Raw genomic sequence first — 19,278 nt, 5'->3', positions numbered from 1 at the left:
AAACCATTAACAGCATGTGGATCTACTTTCACAGTTCCAGACACTAGATTCCTTTGTTGTCACTCTGCTCAGACTGCATTTTCCTAGCTGATGCTCTGCTGAGGATACAACCACACAGACAATCCTAATTTTTTCAGTGCCGCTTCTTCAGTGCTGTTTCCAGGTTCCATTTTGGAAAAAAATTGTTAAATTCACTCACAAAAAGCAGAAAGAGTATAAAAGGAGAACTGTATTTTCTCCTGTGGAGTCATTCCTGAAGATTTACATAAAACCTAGGACAAGGCAGATTGAGAGTTGCCATTAGAGAAAGGCTGTGGCCATATTAACAGATTTGAACGAAACAGCAGAATCTCTAAAATTCAGGGAGGCCACACCTACGTTTGACAGCTGTAACTGGGCTGAGAATACCTCCACTAGGAATGCATCATCTCTCTGAAAGGCAGCAATTTCTTCCCAGTAAAACTCCGCTGTAGAAACCAATATTTATTTTGTGTCCTCATCCTCACAAAGTATTTTGGGGAAAAGAGTACCCACATTTGACAGACAAGGAGTTCTATGGAGAGATGCTTCAGTCAAGGTCACACAATGACTCACTGCCGAGGCTGCCCCTGCAGCTCAGTGGCTCACACACTCACATCCATTGTCTTTTAATAAAGGCAAAAGCCATGGAGATTTTCTGTAGTCACCAAATCAGCCAGGTTATCTCCTTGGATGAAAGCATCAAGGAACAGGCAAAAGCAACTCCCTTCTTGCAATAAGGTAAGCAGGACATTCCAAGTTCAAACAAAGAATGGAATATCAGAATTGCTCAGAGAATAGAGGAGCAGGCTGGCTGTGGGTGTCCTCTGGACACCCTGCTTCAGCTGCACTGCCAACAGAGCTTGCCCACAGCCATGCTTCGGGCAAGGGGGCAGGATTGGCCATGTGGCAATGTCACTGTGGGGGTCCTCCTGACACTCCGCGAGAGGAAGCACCCATGGCAACAGTCTGCTGCTGCAGAGCGAGCTCCTGCGGCACCAAAAAGATGGGCAGCTGAGCTCCACGGGAACAAGCCCACACTGAGGTCACCCCCCCTCTGGAGAGAAGGATTGATTTTTTAACTCATCCTTCATCCCACAGTCCAAGTGACACTCAAAGGAACAGGCACACTGGCACCCCCTCTAGATACAAGGATACATTCAGACCTGCTCTGAGCATCTCCAGCACACCTGAACCTCCTATGCAGAGGATGCCTTCCCACAATCCCCCAATACAGCCTCTTAGATGCCCCCATCTGAAAGTCTCCGTATACCTTCCTTTCATACGGAACCTGCATGAACCATATCCAAATGCAGCACATGAACTCCCAATGCCCTCTCCACACATCGCTGTGCAAGAACCTCCCAGCACTCCCCTTACAGAGCCCAACACACCTCCACACGTTCCCCAAGTACAAATCTCAATGTACATTCTACACAGGAACCCCAACACCCTCACTGTAATTAACCCTCCTTACATCTTCCTACACACACACACACGTATCAACCCCCGTATTTCACCACGTGCAGCCCCCTCAAAACACCCTTCTCCATACACGCACCTTATTCATTACCTTGCACCTCTAAACACACCGTGTGAACTCCCGACACACCCTTCCACACACTCCCCAAACACTGTAAAACCCCCGAACACCTCACCTTCCACACATCCACCACACCCACGCTAAATGCATCCCAACATCCTGCTCCACACACACTCAAGTCCCTGCACAGCCCTGACCACACCTCTATACACACACATTGTGCACAATCCCCTCAAAACATCTCCAGAGGGCACAAATTGCTCCCACCCTCATCACATATGCACTACATGAATCCCTCAGTACCGTTACTTTTCCATTCATACCCACCCATCCAGTGGGAAAACCACATCACTCCCCAGCCACCCCCTGCACCGATCTGGGACTCCCCCACCCCAGACAGATGTGAGGACACCCTCAGGCAGCCCGTCAGCAATGGACACAGCCATGTCTAGCCAAGAAGACGACACACCCCTCTGGCTCCACATCTGCACCCAAGCGGTTGTACTGGGGGACACCCCGGAGGTGTCATTGCCTGCACTACTATCCTCCCTGCACCTCTTTGGAGAGGAGGGCGAATGGGCAGGTTCAGCACAGAGGGGCAGAAGGACCCCTTCCACACCCAAGGAAATGTGACCTTAGCGGCAGAGCAAAGTGGTGCAGCCCCCTTCCCACCCCGCCTCCTCGCTGCACCAGATAGTGATGTTAATTACCTTCCTCCAGCTCATCCATGCTCCCAATCTTCCGTGACCCATCGATGGTGTAAATGTAACGGACTCCCTGAGGCAGATTAATGTTGTCAGACAGGGACCGGGTCAGGTCAGCCAGGAGAGCATCAAAACTTCGGAAGCGATCAGAGGACACAGCATATACAATCCCCTTGAAGTAGCGGTCCCCATTGCGATAGAAACGCACCTTCTTGGCTTTCTTCTCGTTACTCAGTGCCTGTAAGGTCCTGGTTCTGTAGAAGCTACAGTGAGCGCTGTGAGTGGGGCTGGGCAACCCATTCATCCGTGAGCCTCGCATGTTTCTGGACGCCTTGTCTCTTTCGTCAAAGTGTCCAAAATCAAGTTCCATAGTTTGGTGAACCTTAAAGATCTGAAGCTGAGCAGGAAGGAGACGGGGAGAGAAGGAGTGCAAAGGGACCGGTTAGAGACAAGCAGAGCCACAATCCAGAGAGAAAGAAAACACACTAATGCAAGAGCTGTGCTTGAAGCAGGACAGATGTATTTGGGAAGCGCCCCCTCCCCTGACCCAGATTTGTATTGATTCTGGGGACTGAGAGTAGGAGGGTTCCTTGCGATTTGAAAGAGATCCAACTACTAAGGGCAGGGAACACGTTTCTGGAGAGCTGTCTACTCCTGCACCTGGGAGTCTTCAAAGTGAAGTAAATTGTGACTTGGGGCCAAAGGGATACATGGCAATCACAACTCAACCCCTCAGAACTCCTCCAGACACCAGTTGGCAATGAATTAAACCTCTGAGCCATGCGAGTTTTCCTTTGGCAACAGAAAACAAGGAAATTCCAGTAAGTCAGCCCTTCAATCTGTCGAATCACGGAAGGAAACAGAGCATCTGAATGTTTAACATTAGAATAAACTGGCATTTAGGAAAGAATGGTCACAGGGGAATAAGCAGTTTCTTTGTGACAGCCTGTTCAATAAGGGTTAGCAACGAGATCCAGCCCACCCTTCCCCCTATCCGCAGCCCCCTCCTAGCCCATCAATCAATTCCCAGGACCAGCCTACATCTCTAAAGAAGAAATGACTGGAAAGAAAAATCTGTCATTGAAACAAGGCTTCGATAAGCTCTTTTCAGCCCGACTCTCCTCTGAATTGCATTTCTGCTGCCATTTAACGAGAAAGAGAAAATAAAGAGGCTATTTCCACCCCCCCCCCTTCCAGCCTTAAGTGATTTAATTGCTGGAAGTGCCCTAGCCCAAGGGACACGCCACCCCAGCTCCTCACCTTTCATTGTTCTGAGCGCGGGGGGCTTCCCGCACAGAAAAGCTGAGGCTTGAGCTGACACCCAGTCAGCAGGAATTTCTGCACAGTCTCTAGTTTATGCTTAAAGAAAATCTTCCTCCCCCACCAAACCCCAACACAAAAGGAGGAGGGACCCCCAATCCTGCAATTGAAAGACCTTTCTGATCCCCCAGCACAACCAGGAACGTGCAATTCACGTATGTTGCTTGCATGTTACCACCAGGCAGAAAGGGGATTTACACCAATGCATAGCAACCAGGTATAAATCTAGGAAAAGCTGTTGCTATGCCTTCCACACCCCTTACATTTGCCAGAACTAAGCTCCTTCCCTGTATTTTACAATGTCAGCGTGACCTGTGTAAGAAAAATCATTGTCCCCAGTCTGCAATAAAGCAGAAGATGACAATGCAGGCGTTCTGCACAGAAACCCCAAGTTGGGAACGGTTTTCCCCACGATGCCAGTTGGGGTAGATTCAGTCTGGTGTCATGCAGTGAACAATGAAACACCCAAGCAACTTCGGGAATGAATCAGAGGATGCAGGGGGTTTTGATTTTAAAATGAACTGCAGATGCTGTAAGGTACTAAGAGAAAATTCCTCCTTTCTCTGACATTTGTTACTTTTCTGCATGCAAGTCACTCAAAAAAAGCTCTACTCACCGGTTTTCAGCGCGCAGGGTGGAGATGCTGAGAGAAAGAAAACCAGGCTCACTCTGTCTTTGTTGTCTGAGCTCCAAGCAAGAAATTCCTGCCAGGGTGGATGAGACGCCTCCTAGGTCCTAGTGCCTTGTTCGATCCCTTCACGGTAACTTTGCCTCAGTGGTTTTTGCTCTCATCATCAGTCGCCTGCTTGTAGTCTGCTCTGTATTTGAGGAAAAAAAGGGCTGTGTTTGTTCACGCTGAGGATATGTTAATAGATGGGTAAGCAAAAAGTTTAAAAGGGCAAGTTTTGGGGTGATGCTCTGAAGGATGGAAATTTTCCCTATTTCTAGCTTCACCAAGAAAGCATCTGGCCCCATTAAAAAAAAAAAAAAAGCATAATCAGACTGATGCACCATCATTATCGGATTACCGGTACAGGGAGGTCATGATTACAATCCTACAGTATGCTACAAAGCTGGCACAAGAATCTGAGTGTTAGGAAAGCAACTAAGAAAAAAGCTGACCAGTGGAACTGGGCACAGTTCTACCCCTGTACTGGTTTTACACAGCATTCATGGTTTGCATTGGTAAGCAGAAAGGCACAATTCACTTTGTGGTTTTGCATGCAGTGCCCCTGAATAATTTTTAGCCGTTAACATTGGACACGAGCCAAAGCCAGAGCTTGGAATCCTAGTTCATTCAAATCCCCATGGGGTTCAGGATGGAGTCATTCAACATAAGCTTAACCCAACCTGGCTCGTATCCCAAACTAAGAGAAGTTTATTTTCTGGTTCCACTTCAGGACGATTCAGCTGTCACAAATTTGTACTGGGCTCTTTCACTTTGACAGCAAAAATCTTCCACCTGCTTTCCAGGTGGAGACTTCTACCTTGAGTTAGAAGAGTCACACCCCTAACCCTGCTGCTCCTTTCCCATCTTTACTGTAGAAAAAGAACAGGATTTGGAAATGGGAGGGAGGGTCTTCCCATCTGTGGAAGGAAATCCTTCCTAACAACACTGTCTGTTTTGAATGAAAACATCAGATTTTGTCATTTTGGCACATCACAGTGGTGTCACATTTACACAGAAGAAGCTGGCATTCATTCCAGCTTTGTCTGCCCTGTACATGATGGCCCAGGCCACTCACACAAACCCACTGAAAGCTCAGCTTTGTTCACCAGCAACTTTCACACTTGACATTTAGAAAAAGTTTCTTATTCCATGAAACCATCCTCTTATTCAAAGGTCCCATGTGCATCCTCCGCTAAACCTGTTGGCTGCTCCCTTTTGGGTTTGGTAGGATCACTACAGAGAAGAACACAGATCTGCTCTCCCTCCTCAGGAATTAGCGCTTGAGAGGCGCACAGGAAAGAGCAGGATCTGTGCTCTTCAGAGCATATTTCAGTAGGTGCGTGGGTGCAGATGCAAGAGGTGGGTAAGAACTTTAAACCTTCTCCTTTCAATTAGATCCCATTCCCAATTAGATAATACCTGGCCATTCATCACCATGTGCATAATCTGTTCAGGAATAACAATTCTTCCATATATCACAACGCTGCTGTAAATTTATTGATATGTTATGAATAAGCAAAAGATAGAAATCATTATCATAGAATAGTTTGGGTTGGAAAGGACCTTAAAGATCATCCAGTTCCAACCCCCCTGCCATGGGCAGGGACACCTCCCACTGGCTCAGGCTGCCCAAGGCCCATCCAACCTGGCCTCAAACACCTCCAGGGATGGGGCAGCCACAGCTTCCCTATGCATCTGTGAAGAACAGTAACAGCAGGAATAGAGAAGAAGAAACCACGTTCAGCCTTCAGTGGCACACAGTGCTTTGACAGAAAAGAGGCAGACTGTTCGGGATGATGCCCAAGGATCAGGATGCTACCACATGGCAACCTGGCAGGACAATGTAAACCCAAAGTCAGTGCAATTGCATAACTTATTCACCTGCCAAGTTTTGTTTGTGTGGAGAGTTCTTAGGACAGCAAAGTACCTCAAAACAGCATTAACAAATGGCTCTTGACTTCTTTCCACATCTGAGATAGTACTTGCTGGTGAGAAGATGAAGGATGTGTATACAGACACATCCGATCGAGGACACTGCCAGAAGACTTCTGGAGCATGGGTGCTTCCTTTTAAAAGCAGAATTACTCCAGCAAGAGACCTGGTATTTGTTCCCAACTGAAGGATAAGGTTTCTATAGCCAGTGATGGTGTGTTCATCTCGGGTAGAACCTCAAGTTATTCCTGACAGGTGCCCAAAGCACCTCCAGTACAGTTGTCCTCCTTCAATCCTGCTGTGAGACAAGAAGGATCTCAGCAGCCAGAGCATCATAGGAAGTGAAGAGCTCAGGGGCCAGATTGATTTCATGTGTTTTCAGCGGCATCGCACCATATTTGCTGCTCTTCAAATGAGAGCAGGATCGCTTTGTACTACTGACATTGGCTGGGATATGCAATAAGGCACAGAAATGAACAGCTCTTTCTTGATGAATGCAAGGGTCTGCTCCTGACTTCACTTCTCTCGGTCAGGCACAAGAGCTTCTTCACTGGCCTTAAGGAGTTAAAGTTAGTAAAAACCTATTTATATCAGAAGAGACACAACCCCCAAGACACCATAATCTGAACCATCTTAGGCAGCATGAGTGATTAAGAGTTGGAAAGAAAATTCTCTTGCCCATCATTAATTCCATCTAGCTAAAAAAGAAAGCCAAATTTAGGTCTCCAAATTAAATTATCTTCCTTAAATCAGGTGAATCATCTTTCCTCCAGGAAGCTAACATTTAGACTTTTGCCTGTGTAACTAAATCTGTACAACAACGTTTGTTGACATTGCTGAGCAACTGTGACAATTTGGGAAGGGACTGACAGGAGATAAAAGGGATTTTGCGACTGCTTTGTGCTAACTTCTTCACATACACCTAGAAAATCCAGTTTCTAGCATCATTAGGAGGTGCAGTCCTAACTACCCAATGTCAATGCCCAGTTGCTTTGATATTCATCATCCTGGCTTCTATAAAAAATTGCACAGCATCTTCTCCAATCAGGATGTAAGTCGGAGTGAGGAATAGACAAGGTCTGCCTGCACCACAGATGAGAATTCTGGACAAATTTAAACCAACTGATCACTGCTTTTGAAGGAGGGCTTGGATCAACATTCTCAAATCAGTCTATGTAGATGCATGTGTTTAATTACATTTCTTATTTTAACCTCTGTTCTTCTGGACTGCTTTGAAAATGTCATCACAGATCACTGCTTTCAGAGCTTTGCTCAACGTGAACTTACGCACCAAAATCCTCTCTGAAATGACAAATTACTATTTCAGAGCTCTGCCAAATGTGTCAAGGCACTCTAAACAGAAAGCTCATAAAGCCAATGGCTCGGTCTTGTCGCTACAGAGCAACAGGCTTTAAACCTACTTCATTCAAAGCATTATCCTATATCAGACTAGAGTTAAGTCTCTCCTACATAAGACTATGAGCTAATAAGCAATGGGGACTTGGCAGACTTTCACCACATAACATTTGTTTCCTTTGGAGATTCATTTTTACAGGGACCACACACATCTGAAAGTCTTTTAAATACCAATGCTAGGAAGCCAAAGTCAGCTCGGCCGCTGGGGAGAAAAGGGTGGAGGAAGACCTCCATAGCATAGTTTCACCACTCCAAGCCTCGTAACCATCTGCAGAGGCTGTTCAGACCTTTAAGTGAGAGGGCTGGATGCTTCTTCAGTTGAATCACTGGAAGCCCCAGGGAGAAGCAGGGATAAAGTTTCTGGTCTGGAGAAGGAGGAGAGGGTAAAAGCAGAAGCTGTGCTTCAAGGCCACCTCCAGCAGCCAGTTAATGTGGGGCTCCTCACCTGTGCTCCACTGCACCAGTATCTCTCAAGTGAGACCTGTTACTCCTCCAGATCCCAGAGGCTGTGCTGAGTCAGTGCATTTGTGCTGTAAACCCACAACCTTGGCAGATGCCTTCAATCTCAGCAAATGACTTTGACTTAAGATAAGCTCCTGATAAAACCTGGGAGAAAAAGGCCTTTGCATCCTCTAAGAGCTCAACAGGAAGCAGGATGCAAGTAAATAAGCCATATTCTGTGCTAATAAACCCTTTGTAAGTATCTGGAAATGATGCAGACTGTAATGGGTTATTCCACAAACTCATTCAAGACATTCCAAACACATCCAGATATGAGAAAGCATTAAAACGCATAACAATTTTTGCACTAGATTTCTTCTGGCTCTTGCTCTTCCCTACTACAAGCAAATCACCACAATCAATACATCTTTCCCAGCTGAAACCAAATTCCCTGGCAGCAGAAAATGAAGTACCTCCAACCCAGTACAGACCCTGTGATACCTTGGGTAAATACTGCCAGAACCAGGAAGTTCCACAAGCCAAATTCTGGTGGCAGTTCAGTTTGCAGTGATTTCCCTTAATAGCAATTTGCAAAGCTTGCAGAAAGCCATGGAAATGTCTGCCACGTGCATTGCCTGCACCTTGGGGGACACGCAGAACCTGTACATTTTTGCTAACCAAATTATGGATGATATATGGTCTGCAAGTCCCAGCCAAGTTCATCACAAATGGAACAAATCCAGATGTTTTCTTTTCCTGAGGTTGTCCATGGTTGTCCTCATAGCAGTTAGGAGACTCGTGAGCAAGGATTTAATAACTTCTTGATAATTTAATTTGGTACAGGAATTCTAACTGAATACATGGTTGCCAGCCTCTCTCAAAATGCCTGCTGAATGTAATATTGGTTTGAAGGACTTTCCTGATGGAATATTAAATGATGGAAAGGAAAATCCCATCAAAGCCATCATGGGAGATTATGTCACATTAAAGTTGGAAATGCAAGGTGTTTCCTTTCACCCACAGGTCTTCTCTGTCACTCAGAAGGCAGTGACAGTTAATTCAGGTGGCACTCGGGGAGCATTTATAAAAGATACCCAAACAGCCCATCTTATAAACTTAGAAATCAAAACAATAGGCCATTTTAGAAGTCATTTTCCACAAGAGATTTCCAGTCAGTACACTCAATATCATCTCAGACCAAGCAGGATTAGCCATATAGGTGTCCTAGGCGAATACCTTCTCATTATCAAATAATGAATGCATGTGATCTACAAAACTAGCATTTTAAATAGATGTCAAAAAGATGCCTTTAGTGGCCTTAAGAGACATCGAGAGCTTTTGAGCTCTGATATTCAGCATGACATAGGACAAAGACTAGAGGTCACAAGAGGGAAAATCACACTAACCTGGAGTTCTCATAGCCTCTCTCAGTCTCATTTTGAACTTCAATATTACAACATTTGTCAGGTCCATGCCCAATGGTAGTCTCGATTCACGCCCACACCATCTTTGGAGCACACACACCTCACTGGCCGAAGGCTCACGCTCTGTTTGTGCCAACACATCTGGCCTCTGGCAGCAGAGCATGGGCGCTGGAAAATTCCCAGGGCAGCTCTAAGGAAACCTGTCTCTTGGCAGGAGATGAGTAATCAGTATTTAGAGTGTGCATTCTGGCTGAGCTCAGCTGTTGTGTAGAAGCTTTGAGCTGTCAGCTACCTGGTAGGAATAACTGTCATTCAGCTTGCTCACTTCCTTCTACCAGCAGTAACAGCGGATAGAGGCAGCTCAAAGGTTTTTATGCTCTCTAGGAAAGAAGACAGAGAGTAGGAAGAGCGTGGTTTTTTATTGCTTTCAGGGGATGGTTCCAATCTGTTTTATCCTAAAAATTCATGGATAACAGTAATAAATGGTGATTTTTCATGGCTGCAGAAGCTGCTTGGCTATTTAGCTACTGTTCTTCAGGCACACATATCATTTATCTACAGTAAACTATTAATAATCATTGCTTTGCATCTGTATTGAAATTTAAAGGTAGATACAGCAGTGAAAAACTCATTTAGCTAGATTAAAAGAAAAAATTACCTGCTCCACATCTCATGCTAATTAGAATACATAAGCACACTGAAAGACCAAACATCAATGAACAGAGATTTCCAGTTTGCATAGCTGCAGCCTCTCGCTCTAGAAAGATGCAGACTCATTGCAGTTAGGCAGAATGGAAAAAACCCACACTATAACATATCAGGTCAGCACAGACATCTTCAGTCCTCTTTTGCCAGCAAATAGACCACAACCTGCAAACTCTATCCTAAACTAAACCAAATCTGGTGGTTCTTTCCCCAGAATTATTACCAGGCTTTGAAAAGCCAGGTCTTGCATGCAGCAGTCCAAAAAATATCCTGTTTGTTTCTCATACAGAGCACCTTTGAGCATTGCAGGCTCCTTGGGAAGGAAGCAGGTTCCAAACATACCCTGACGTGCAAAGTCTTGTCCCTAGCACCTATCCAGGTTCTGAGAGCCTACACAGAGCTACGTGTATATTTTACCTTTAAAGCAAAGGTTACAGTATGGAAACACTGAAGATGCTTTGCCTTCTATGAAGCTCTGCTTCAAGTAATGGAATTCTGATCTGAACTTCTGCAGCTCTTCCCCTGTTCCCTCCGTGCATACCAGAGATGTGCTGACAAGTGAGAGATGGCTTCAGGCAGAAGTTCTTCTCCTTGTCTACAGTGGAACATCAAGAGAAGCACAGAACATCCTCCTGTTCCACTAATGTCCCTGAACAGACTCACCAAAGAGAAGCATTGCATCCAGCAGGGAGGCAATGACAACCACCGCTTTGGTTCTGGCCTGTTTAGGAAAAAAACATCATACCCTTTTTTCCTTTTGGACATCTGCAATTTGCTCAAAACTAGGTAATTGTTTAACTCTGCAGGAGAGTACTATTTGGGTGACGATTTGGGAGCTACTGGGTAGAAGCTGATGCCAGAAACCCCACAGGACCTATTCTGATGTTATTTTATCTTAAGATTCTGCAGGTTCTGCTCATTAGGGAACAACATAAGATAAGAAGTTATTACACACTGCTCACACGTTATATATTCTTCCTCATTAGATGAAATTCCCAGCCTGGAGTAAGAGAACAGAAGAATAAGAACCATACCAGAATATCAAGACTTGTATCCTAAAGTTTGGATCAAGAACAGATAAGAAACTCCTTGTCATGTCTGAAGTTGCTGTCAACTACACTTCCTATTCAATGAGCTCTCATAAGAGCTACCCAATACCAGCTATGCAAACACTCATATTGAGCAAGGACAGGAGCAGCTCAGGCACCAGATAAAGGAGGTTTCCATTTTAGACTCAATTCTAAGCAGTTATTGGTCAACACAGAGTAAGAGCCAAAAAAAGCAGCTACTTGCAACAAGGAAATACGGATGTATCTTGCGACATCAAACTCCAGAGAAACAAGCCCTAGAGCTACTTACTATTGAGTGTATAAATGGGACCTGCTCCCGCTTCATTGTGAATTTGAGGATGGTCTTTACACAGGATGCACAGGAGCAAGTGGCTCAAGTCAGAAAACCAACTAATGAATTGCTGTAGTAGTGGGGAAAAAAAATAGGGTTCAATCCTGGCTAGCTGCAAGAAAAGGATATCAGTAGCAGATCGGCTTTACCAAGGGACCCATGGGCTATAACCACAGTCCTCACCTCCATTAGCATCAGCCAAACTACAAAGCTGAGGACCCTCCCGTAGCAATGGGCTTAAGCTCCCAGAGCTATGTGTACAGTGTTTAGTCCCAGCAGAATATCACCATCCCACTTTTATACTATGGGATAATGTACATTATTATATCATTGCTACAGCAACCTCTTTTGTCCACCTCCTACTTTATTCTAACAACCAGTGAAAGGCGGATCAGCTGGCTGCAGCCCTGCAACAGAATCAGGGCAGAGCCACAAACGCCATTGCTTTGTTTGTACCCATAAAGTGCTTTGCTGCTCCAAGTTAAGTTCCATTCTGTTTCCAATTAGAAATCCAAACTGCTTGCTGGATTAGGTGACTTCCACTCACTAAGCAACCCAACAAATATTTTCAGTTTGATTCTTATAGTTATTAACCCTGAAAGCACATGGAGCACTCTGCTCAAATACTCAACATGAATTCAAGTCCCACACCACAAAGTGATCAGCCTTTTGCACATCTCCTGGGAACAGTCATGATTTGTTTCATTGTGGTCACCCTGCAACGATCTGGCCCTCGTCATCACTGACTGGCCCAAACCTCCAGTTTGTGGGCTAAGGCTGTAGATGCAACCCTGAAAGAGAATTATCAAAGGCAGCGCTTGTCTCACTTTTGGCCCACACAAGCTCAGTCACCGCCAGGTGGGTCATGACAGAAAGCCTCTCATTCTTTTCTTCATGGCACTCTTCCCTCCCTTCATAAAATCCTAAAGGCTGGAAAAGACCTCTAAGATCAAGTCCAACCATCAGCCCTGCACTACCATGCCTACTGTATCATGTCCAGAATCATAGAATTGTTAGGTTGGAAAACACCTTAGATATCATCAGTGCCAACTGTACCTGCCTACTACTAAATCATGTCCCCAAGCACCTCATCTACCGGCTTTTTAAACACCTCCAGGGATGCAGACTCAACCACCTCCTTGGGCAGCCTCTGCCAGTGCTTGATACCCCTTTCTGTGAAGAAATTTTTCCTAATGTCCAAGCTAAACCTCCCCTGATGCAGCTTGACACTGTTCCCTCTTGTTCTATCACCTGTCACTTGGGAGAAGAGACCAGCAGCTACTGCTCTACAACCTCCTTTTGGGTGGTTGTAGACCATGATAAGGTCTCCCCTCAGCCTCCTCTTTTCCAGGCTAAACAACCCCAGTTCCCTCAGTTGCTTCTTGTCATACTTGTTCTCCAGCCCTTTCATCAGTTTCGTTGCTCTTCTCTGGACATGCTCGACCCCCTCCATGTCATTCTTATAGTGAAGGGCCCAGAACTGAACACAGGATTTGTGGTGTGGCCTCACCAGGGCAGAGTACAGGGGAACGATCCCTTCCCTGCTCCTGCTGGCCACGCCATTTCTGATACAAGCCAAGATGCTGTTGGCCTTCTTGGCCCCTGTTGGCTCATGTTCAGCTGCTGCCAACCAACACCCCCAGGTCCTTCTCTTCCAGGCAGCTTTCCAGCCACTCCTCCCCAGGCCTGTAGCTCTGCACAGGGTTTTTGTGTCCCAAGTGCAGGGTTCTGCACTTGGCCTTGTTAAATCCCACCCCACTGGCCTCCACCCATGCAGCCTGTTCAGATCCCTCTGTAGAGCCTCCCTACCCTCCAGCAAATCGACTCTTCCTCCTCATTTAGTGTTGTCTGCAAACTTGCAAAGGGTGCACTCACTCTTCTCATCTCAGTCGTTGATAAAGATATCAAACAGAACTACACTCAGCACTGAGCCCTGGGGGACACCACTCGTGACCAGCCTCCAGCTGGATTTAACTCCATTCACCACCACTCTTTGGGCCCGGCCATCCAGCCAGTTTTCCACCCAGCAGAGGGTACACCCGTCAAGAACCACATCTTTGAACAAGCATCACATTCTTGGAATTCCTCCAGGGATGGAGACTCCACCACTGCCCTGGACAGCCTGTTCAGTTTTGGGATATCCATTTTAGATCTCCATAGATGTGAAGGAGAGACCTGCAGAGAGAGAGGTCTTCCCAATCCACACTGCACACGCACAGGAGCAGTAACACCAGGCACCAGCACACCAGCTCCCTACGATGCTGGCAGATGCAACAGGAAAAGTTTGTGAGGTGCAAGTCCAGTGCAAAAAGGGCACCTTCAAGGCCAACCACATCCTGGGCTGCATCAAAAGCAGCGTGGCCAGCAGGGCGAGGGAGGGGATTCTGCCCCTCTGTTCCTCTCTTGTGAGACCTCATCTGGACTATTGTGTCCAGATCTGGAATCATCAACAAAGCAGATGGAGCTGTTGGAATGGGTCCACAAGAGGCTGCAAAGATGATCCGAGGGCTGGAGCACCTCCATATGAGGGCAGGCTGAGAGAGTTGGGGTTGTTCAGTCTGGAGAAGAGAAGGCTCTGAGGAGACCTTATAGTGACCTTCCAGTACCTGAAGGGGCTACAAAAAAGCTGGAGAGGGACTATTTACAAAGGCTCGTGGTGATAGGATGAGGGGCAATGGGTATCACAGAACCACAAGGTTGGAAAGGACCCATTGGATCATCGAGTCCAACCATTCCTAACACTCCCTAAACCATGTCCCTCAGCACTTCATCCACCCGTTCCTTAAACACCTCCAGGAGAGGCGACTCGACCACCTCCCTGGGCGGCTGTTCCAGTATCCAATGACTCTTACTATGAAGAATTTTTCTCTGATATCCAACCTGAACCTCCCCTGACAGAGCTTCAGGCCATTTCCTCTTGTCCTGTCCCCTGTCACTTGGGAGAAGAGCCCAGCTCCCTCCTCTCCACAACCTCCTTTCAGGCAGTTGTAGAGAGTAATAAGGTCTCCCCTCAGCCTCCTCTTCTCCAGGCTAAACAACCCCAGGTCCCTCAGAGACATAAGGAGGAATGGGAGGGTGGGGAGGCCCTGGCCCAGGTTGCCCAGGGAAGCTGTGGCTGCCCCATCCCTGGAGGTGTTCAAGGCGAGACTGGATGGGTCTTGGGCAGCCTGAGCCGGTGGGAGGTGTCCCTGCCCATGGCAGGGGGTTGGAACTGGATGATTTTTAAGGTCCCTTCCAACGCAAACTATTCTATGATTCTCTGACCCGCAGAGCGCCCGGCGAGGAGCCGCCCGAGCGGCCCTGTGCAGAGGTGTCTGTAAGGCAGCAACGATGCCACCCTGTGGCAAAAGGGAGCACCAGGAGCAGAACCCGATCCCTGCTGAGGCGCTGGTCAGCCTGGAGGGACCGCTGGGTCCCTGGAGAGGGCAGGAAGGACACACGGGGACCAGGAGCAGTCACCATGCTCTAGTAGCAGCACTGCTGTAGCCGTGGGCTATGAGACCCCAGAAAGGACTCGCAGGAACAACAACTAGCCCATCTTTTGCATGAACTGCTGTGGCAAGAAAGAACCGAGTCACCTTCCAACCCCTTGGCACAGCAAGGAGCTAAGGAAAGATCCTGGCTTTTGGCTCGGTGGTACGCAAGGACACGGCAAGCTCTGGAGCATGTCCAGCTGTCACCCTCACCCAGCTGCAGAATCGATGGCTGTTCATCACCGTAACACAGCGTCTGTTCAGCATCACGTTATACCCTGCTAGGAGTAAAGCAATCGCTTGAGATCAGAAATTCAGATAAAGCTGAACAAGACATTCAATATTTAATGATAGTGGATTTAATTCAAAGGAACTGATAGCCGATTGTCTCGTGCTTCATCTTTCTCTTAGCAATCCGACTCCCACTTTGTTCAAAATCCCACTGTTTGAAAACAACGCCATGCAGCGCTGCAGGCTTTGGGAAGAGCATCTGGAAAGCTCCCTGGAAGAGAAGGACCTGGGGGTGCTGGTCGACAGCTGACTGAATACACGTCAGCAGTGGCCCAGGTGGCCAACGGCACCTTGGCAATCAGAAACAATGTGGCCATCAGGAGCAGGGAAGGGATTGTGTCCCTACGCTCAGCATTAGTGGGGCTGCATCTCGAGTCCTGTGTTCAGTTTTGGGTTCCTCATTACAAGAAAGACATTGAGGTTCTGGAGCATGTCCAGAGAAGGGGGATGAGGCTGGGCAAGAGTCTGGAAAACAAGTCTTATGAGGAGGAGCTGGGAGCCTTAGAGAAAAAGAGGCTGAGGGGAGACCTTATCACTGCCTACAACCACCCAGAAGAAGATTGTAGAGAGGTGGGTGTTGGTCTCTTCTCCCAGGTGACAAGATGAGAGGGAATGGCCTCAAGCTGGACGCAGTGCTGGACAAGGCTGAGCCTATCAGCAATGGTGGCATCACCTCTGGGAAAACTTTTAAGAAGGGGAAAAAAATCTACAGGAACAGCAGCTGGGAGAGAGGAGCGAGAATACGAGACCAACTCTGCAGATACCAAGGTCAGTGAAGAAGGAAGGGAAGGAAGTGCTCCAGGCACCGGAGCAGAGACCCCCTGCAGCCCAGGGGGAAGACCATGGTGAGGCAAGCTGTCCCCTACAGCCCATGGAGTTCTCCAGTGCAGGAAATATCCACCTGCAGCCCACAGAGGACCCCAGGCTGGAGCAGGTGGATATGCCTGAAGGAGGCTGCGACCCATGCTGGAGCAGGATCCTAGCAGGACCTGTGGCCCATGAAAAGGAGCCCACTGTGGAGCAGGTTTGCTGGCAGGACTTGCGACCCCATGAGGGACTGCATCCTAAGGAACAGACACAGGGAAAGGACCTGCACCAGAGCAATTTGTGAAGAACTGCAGCCTGTGAGAAAGACTCATGTTCAAGGAGTTCACGGAAGACTCTCTCCCATGGGAGGGACCCCACACTGGAGCAAGGGAAGAGTGTGAAGAAGTGGCAAATACAACATGTGATTAACTGATCACAACCCCCATTCTCTTTATTGCTTGTCAGGAGAAGGTAGAGGAATTGGGAGTGAAGTTGAGCCTTCGAAAAAGGGAGGGGTGGGGAGAACGTGTTTTAAGATTTTGTTTTTTCATCATCCTACTCTGATACTCTAATAAATTAATTTGAGTCCATTTTGCCCATAAAGATTATTGGCGAGTGATCTCCCTGTCTTTATCTCAACCCACGAGGCTTATTATATTTTCTCCCCTGCCCAAATGAGAAGGTTCAGCAACTGAGTGGCTGGATGGGCACCAAGCGTCCAGCCAAGGTCAACCAACCATAGTAGGCTAAGCACACACTTCTAAAAGCCTACCAACAAGGCAAACTCAATCTCAGCAAGCTCACCCATGACCTTTGAGCTTGAGCCCATGACCTCTGAGGTTTTCTCAGATAATTGATTAATCAATCCTGCATCACTGCTTCTTGGCAACAATGCAGACAGATTGATATGCACCTTGCAGATTTCACACTGGCATTTACCATCCCTAAAGTGGAAAAGGAGCACAGACGTACTCTGGGTTTTGCCTTACAAGATCATCAATAGCAGAATTGCCCTTGCTTAAACCATGCTAACTTAGCATTTGAACTATTTCAAGGGGAAACAAGCTCCAGAGATGGAGTTTTAGCTTAGCAAATATTGCTCTGAAACATTAGCTGTAACATGACTTATTTGATTCAATTCAGACCAAATGAAGGGTTTGTAGAAGCTAATTATTGTTTTGTTTCATGTGGCCCCTAGGGTGACGATAGTAAGAAACCATTTCAAATTAGAACAGACACTGGGAACAGGCTCCCTGCACAACACCACCACTTTCTTCCCTTTCATACAAGGTCTGCTAAGCTGGTGCAGACAGCTGGTTGAAGGACTTTTAAAACACTTGAAGAAAATAAGTTATCTGGTACTTGCACTTCAGGTTTGCTTGATACCCATTTTAGTTGTCCTTCCTTTTCTTACCCCCAACAGCAAGCAGTTAAACGCAGTACCAGTAGATGGCAACCCAATAAGATTTTCTGTTCCCAACAGCTGATGCAGGTCAGTGAATGGGCAGCCAAAAGCACCCGCTTTCCTGCCTCAGCAAAGCAACAAGAGGATCAGAGTTGTGTGTCATTGCAAATACATCTTTGAAGGAGCACAGGGACTAAAGAAAACCTCTGGGTGGTTTAGACTCTAGCCAACCACTCTGCAGTAGAGATGCCTCCATGGTATTTCCCAAACAACCTCTTTTGATAGCTATTAACTCATTCTGTAAAATTCTTACTAGCTTCTCAATGCTAACATGGGGGAAGTTCACACCACATGCATGTGGTCACTGGCTGCTGTGACTTAGTCTCCCTTTTCATTTCCACACCCCTGCTTAAGATCAGATGCAAATGCTTTCCTTTGAGTAGCGTTGTCCAAAGCACGGCTTCAAATTCACACAGGTTGGCATTTCAGGCAGCATAAACCCATAGGCATGCAGCCCATTTTCTACAAGTCCCCATACCCACACCTTCCTTTTGCCTAGCTCAAGAACTCCTACTTTATGCTGTGAATCACTGTTCAGGCATATTTCCCTCTTCTTTCAAGAACTCATAGTATTTACATGCAGGAAACATTTTTGCTATTGTTTTAAGCATTCTGAGTCTTCCTGGATTTTCAAAGGCTGTTAGGAGCTGGTCTGACATTCCCCTCAGTGCTAAGGAACTGCATCTCTTGAAGGAACAAGGCTTGCTCACAGCCACAGAACCAGGGTGCCCAGGGACATGTCAGAACTCTGAGAACTGAAGCAAGAGCACAAATTCCAACAAGCCACAACTCACAATCCACGTGCTTTTCATCCATGCTTCTGTCAACAGCTCAGCTCTCTCCTGAGAAAGAGCCCAGCTCAAGATGCCTGCTTGCTGACTATGCCTTACCAGCCTGACCTATGCAGAGCACATAAAGAATATCTGAGGTTACAGTCCAGTCTAACCTGTGCTTCTACAGTTAAAGGGAAGAATTTAGAACAGAAACTAAAGATTGCTCAGTCTTCCCAGCACTTGAACAAACCCTAAACCCAGGCACTTGCTTCACCAACGTGAGCTTTCTTGAGAAGGGATAAAAAATTAAAAAATATCCCTACACAGAGTGGTAACTACCAGGACAATCATATATGGAAGGACTATGTGAAGTGACTGTTTACAAAGGTTTGTAGAGAGAGGATGAGGGGGAATGGGTATAAACTGGAGAGGCGCAGATTTAGGCTAGACATAAGGAAGAATTTCTTCACAATGAGAGTGGTGAGGCACTGGAACAGGCTGCCCGGGGAAGCTGTGGCTGCCCCATCCCTGGAGGTGTTCAAGGCCAGATTGGATGGGGCTTTGGGCAGCGTGAGCCAGTGGGAGGTGTCCCTGCCCGTGGCAGGGGGAATCAGAACTGGAATAGACTTTAAGGTCCCTTCAAACCCAAACTATTCTATGATTCTGGAGTCATTAAAAGCAAGTGAGCTGTCTAGTGAGGGAGGTAATAAGAGCATCTAGCTAATTAGCAGGGTAGGATATAAGATGTCCCATGCATTGAACTACTGATGAATCTAGTGCCTTTAATTAGGGTCTGGAGTTGCTGTGTTAGAAGGCTGCTCAGCCAGGTAGAGATTAGCAGTAATGTTAATTTATGTTAGCTGAAAAGGCAGCAATTTTAGGAGATACATTTAGG

At 46.8% G+C, this 19,278-nt stretch overlaps 1 protein-coding gene across 7 annotated transcripts in view; it reads right to left on the bottom strand.

The window, feature by feature from the left end:
• The window catches only part of DCX (doublecortin), an 88,492-nt gene extending 84,115 nt beyond the window's left edge, over nucleotides 1-4,377 (bottom strand). For 2 of the 7 annotated variants that reach the window (XM_054075829.1, XM_054075832.1), the window contains exons 1-2: nucleotides 4,202-4,376; nucleotides 2,272-2,662 (exon numbers count right to left, since the gene is read on the bottom strand). In XM_054075829.1, coding sequence (XP_053931804.1) covers nucleotides 2,272-2,635 — 364 coding nt within the window. In that variant the 5' untranslated portion in view covers nucleotides 2,636-2,662; nucleotides 4,202-4,376. Of the gene's footprint in view, nucleotides 1-2,271; nucleotides 2,812-4,201 lie in introns of those variants that run through there. The other 5 variants (XM_054075833.1, XM_054075834.1, XM_054075831.1 and 2 more) reach the window with 4 other exon arrangements.
• Nucleotides 4,378-19,278: the final 14,901 nt, after the last annotated feature.

Source organism: Cuculus canorus, chromosome 10, assembly GCF_017976375.1.
Source record: "Cuculus canorus isolate bCucCan1 chromosome 10, bCucCan1.pri, whole genome shotgun sequence".
Taxonomy (NCBI): Eukaryota; Metazoa; Chordata; class Aves; order Cuculiformes; family Cuculidae; genus Cuculus; species Cuculus canorus.
Note: the sequence above shows the minus strand (reverse complement) of the source record. Positions and strands in the feature narration are given on the sequence as shown.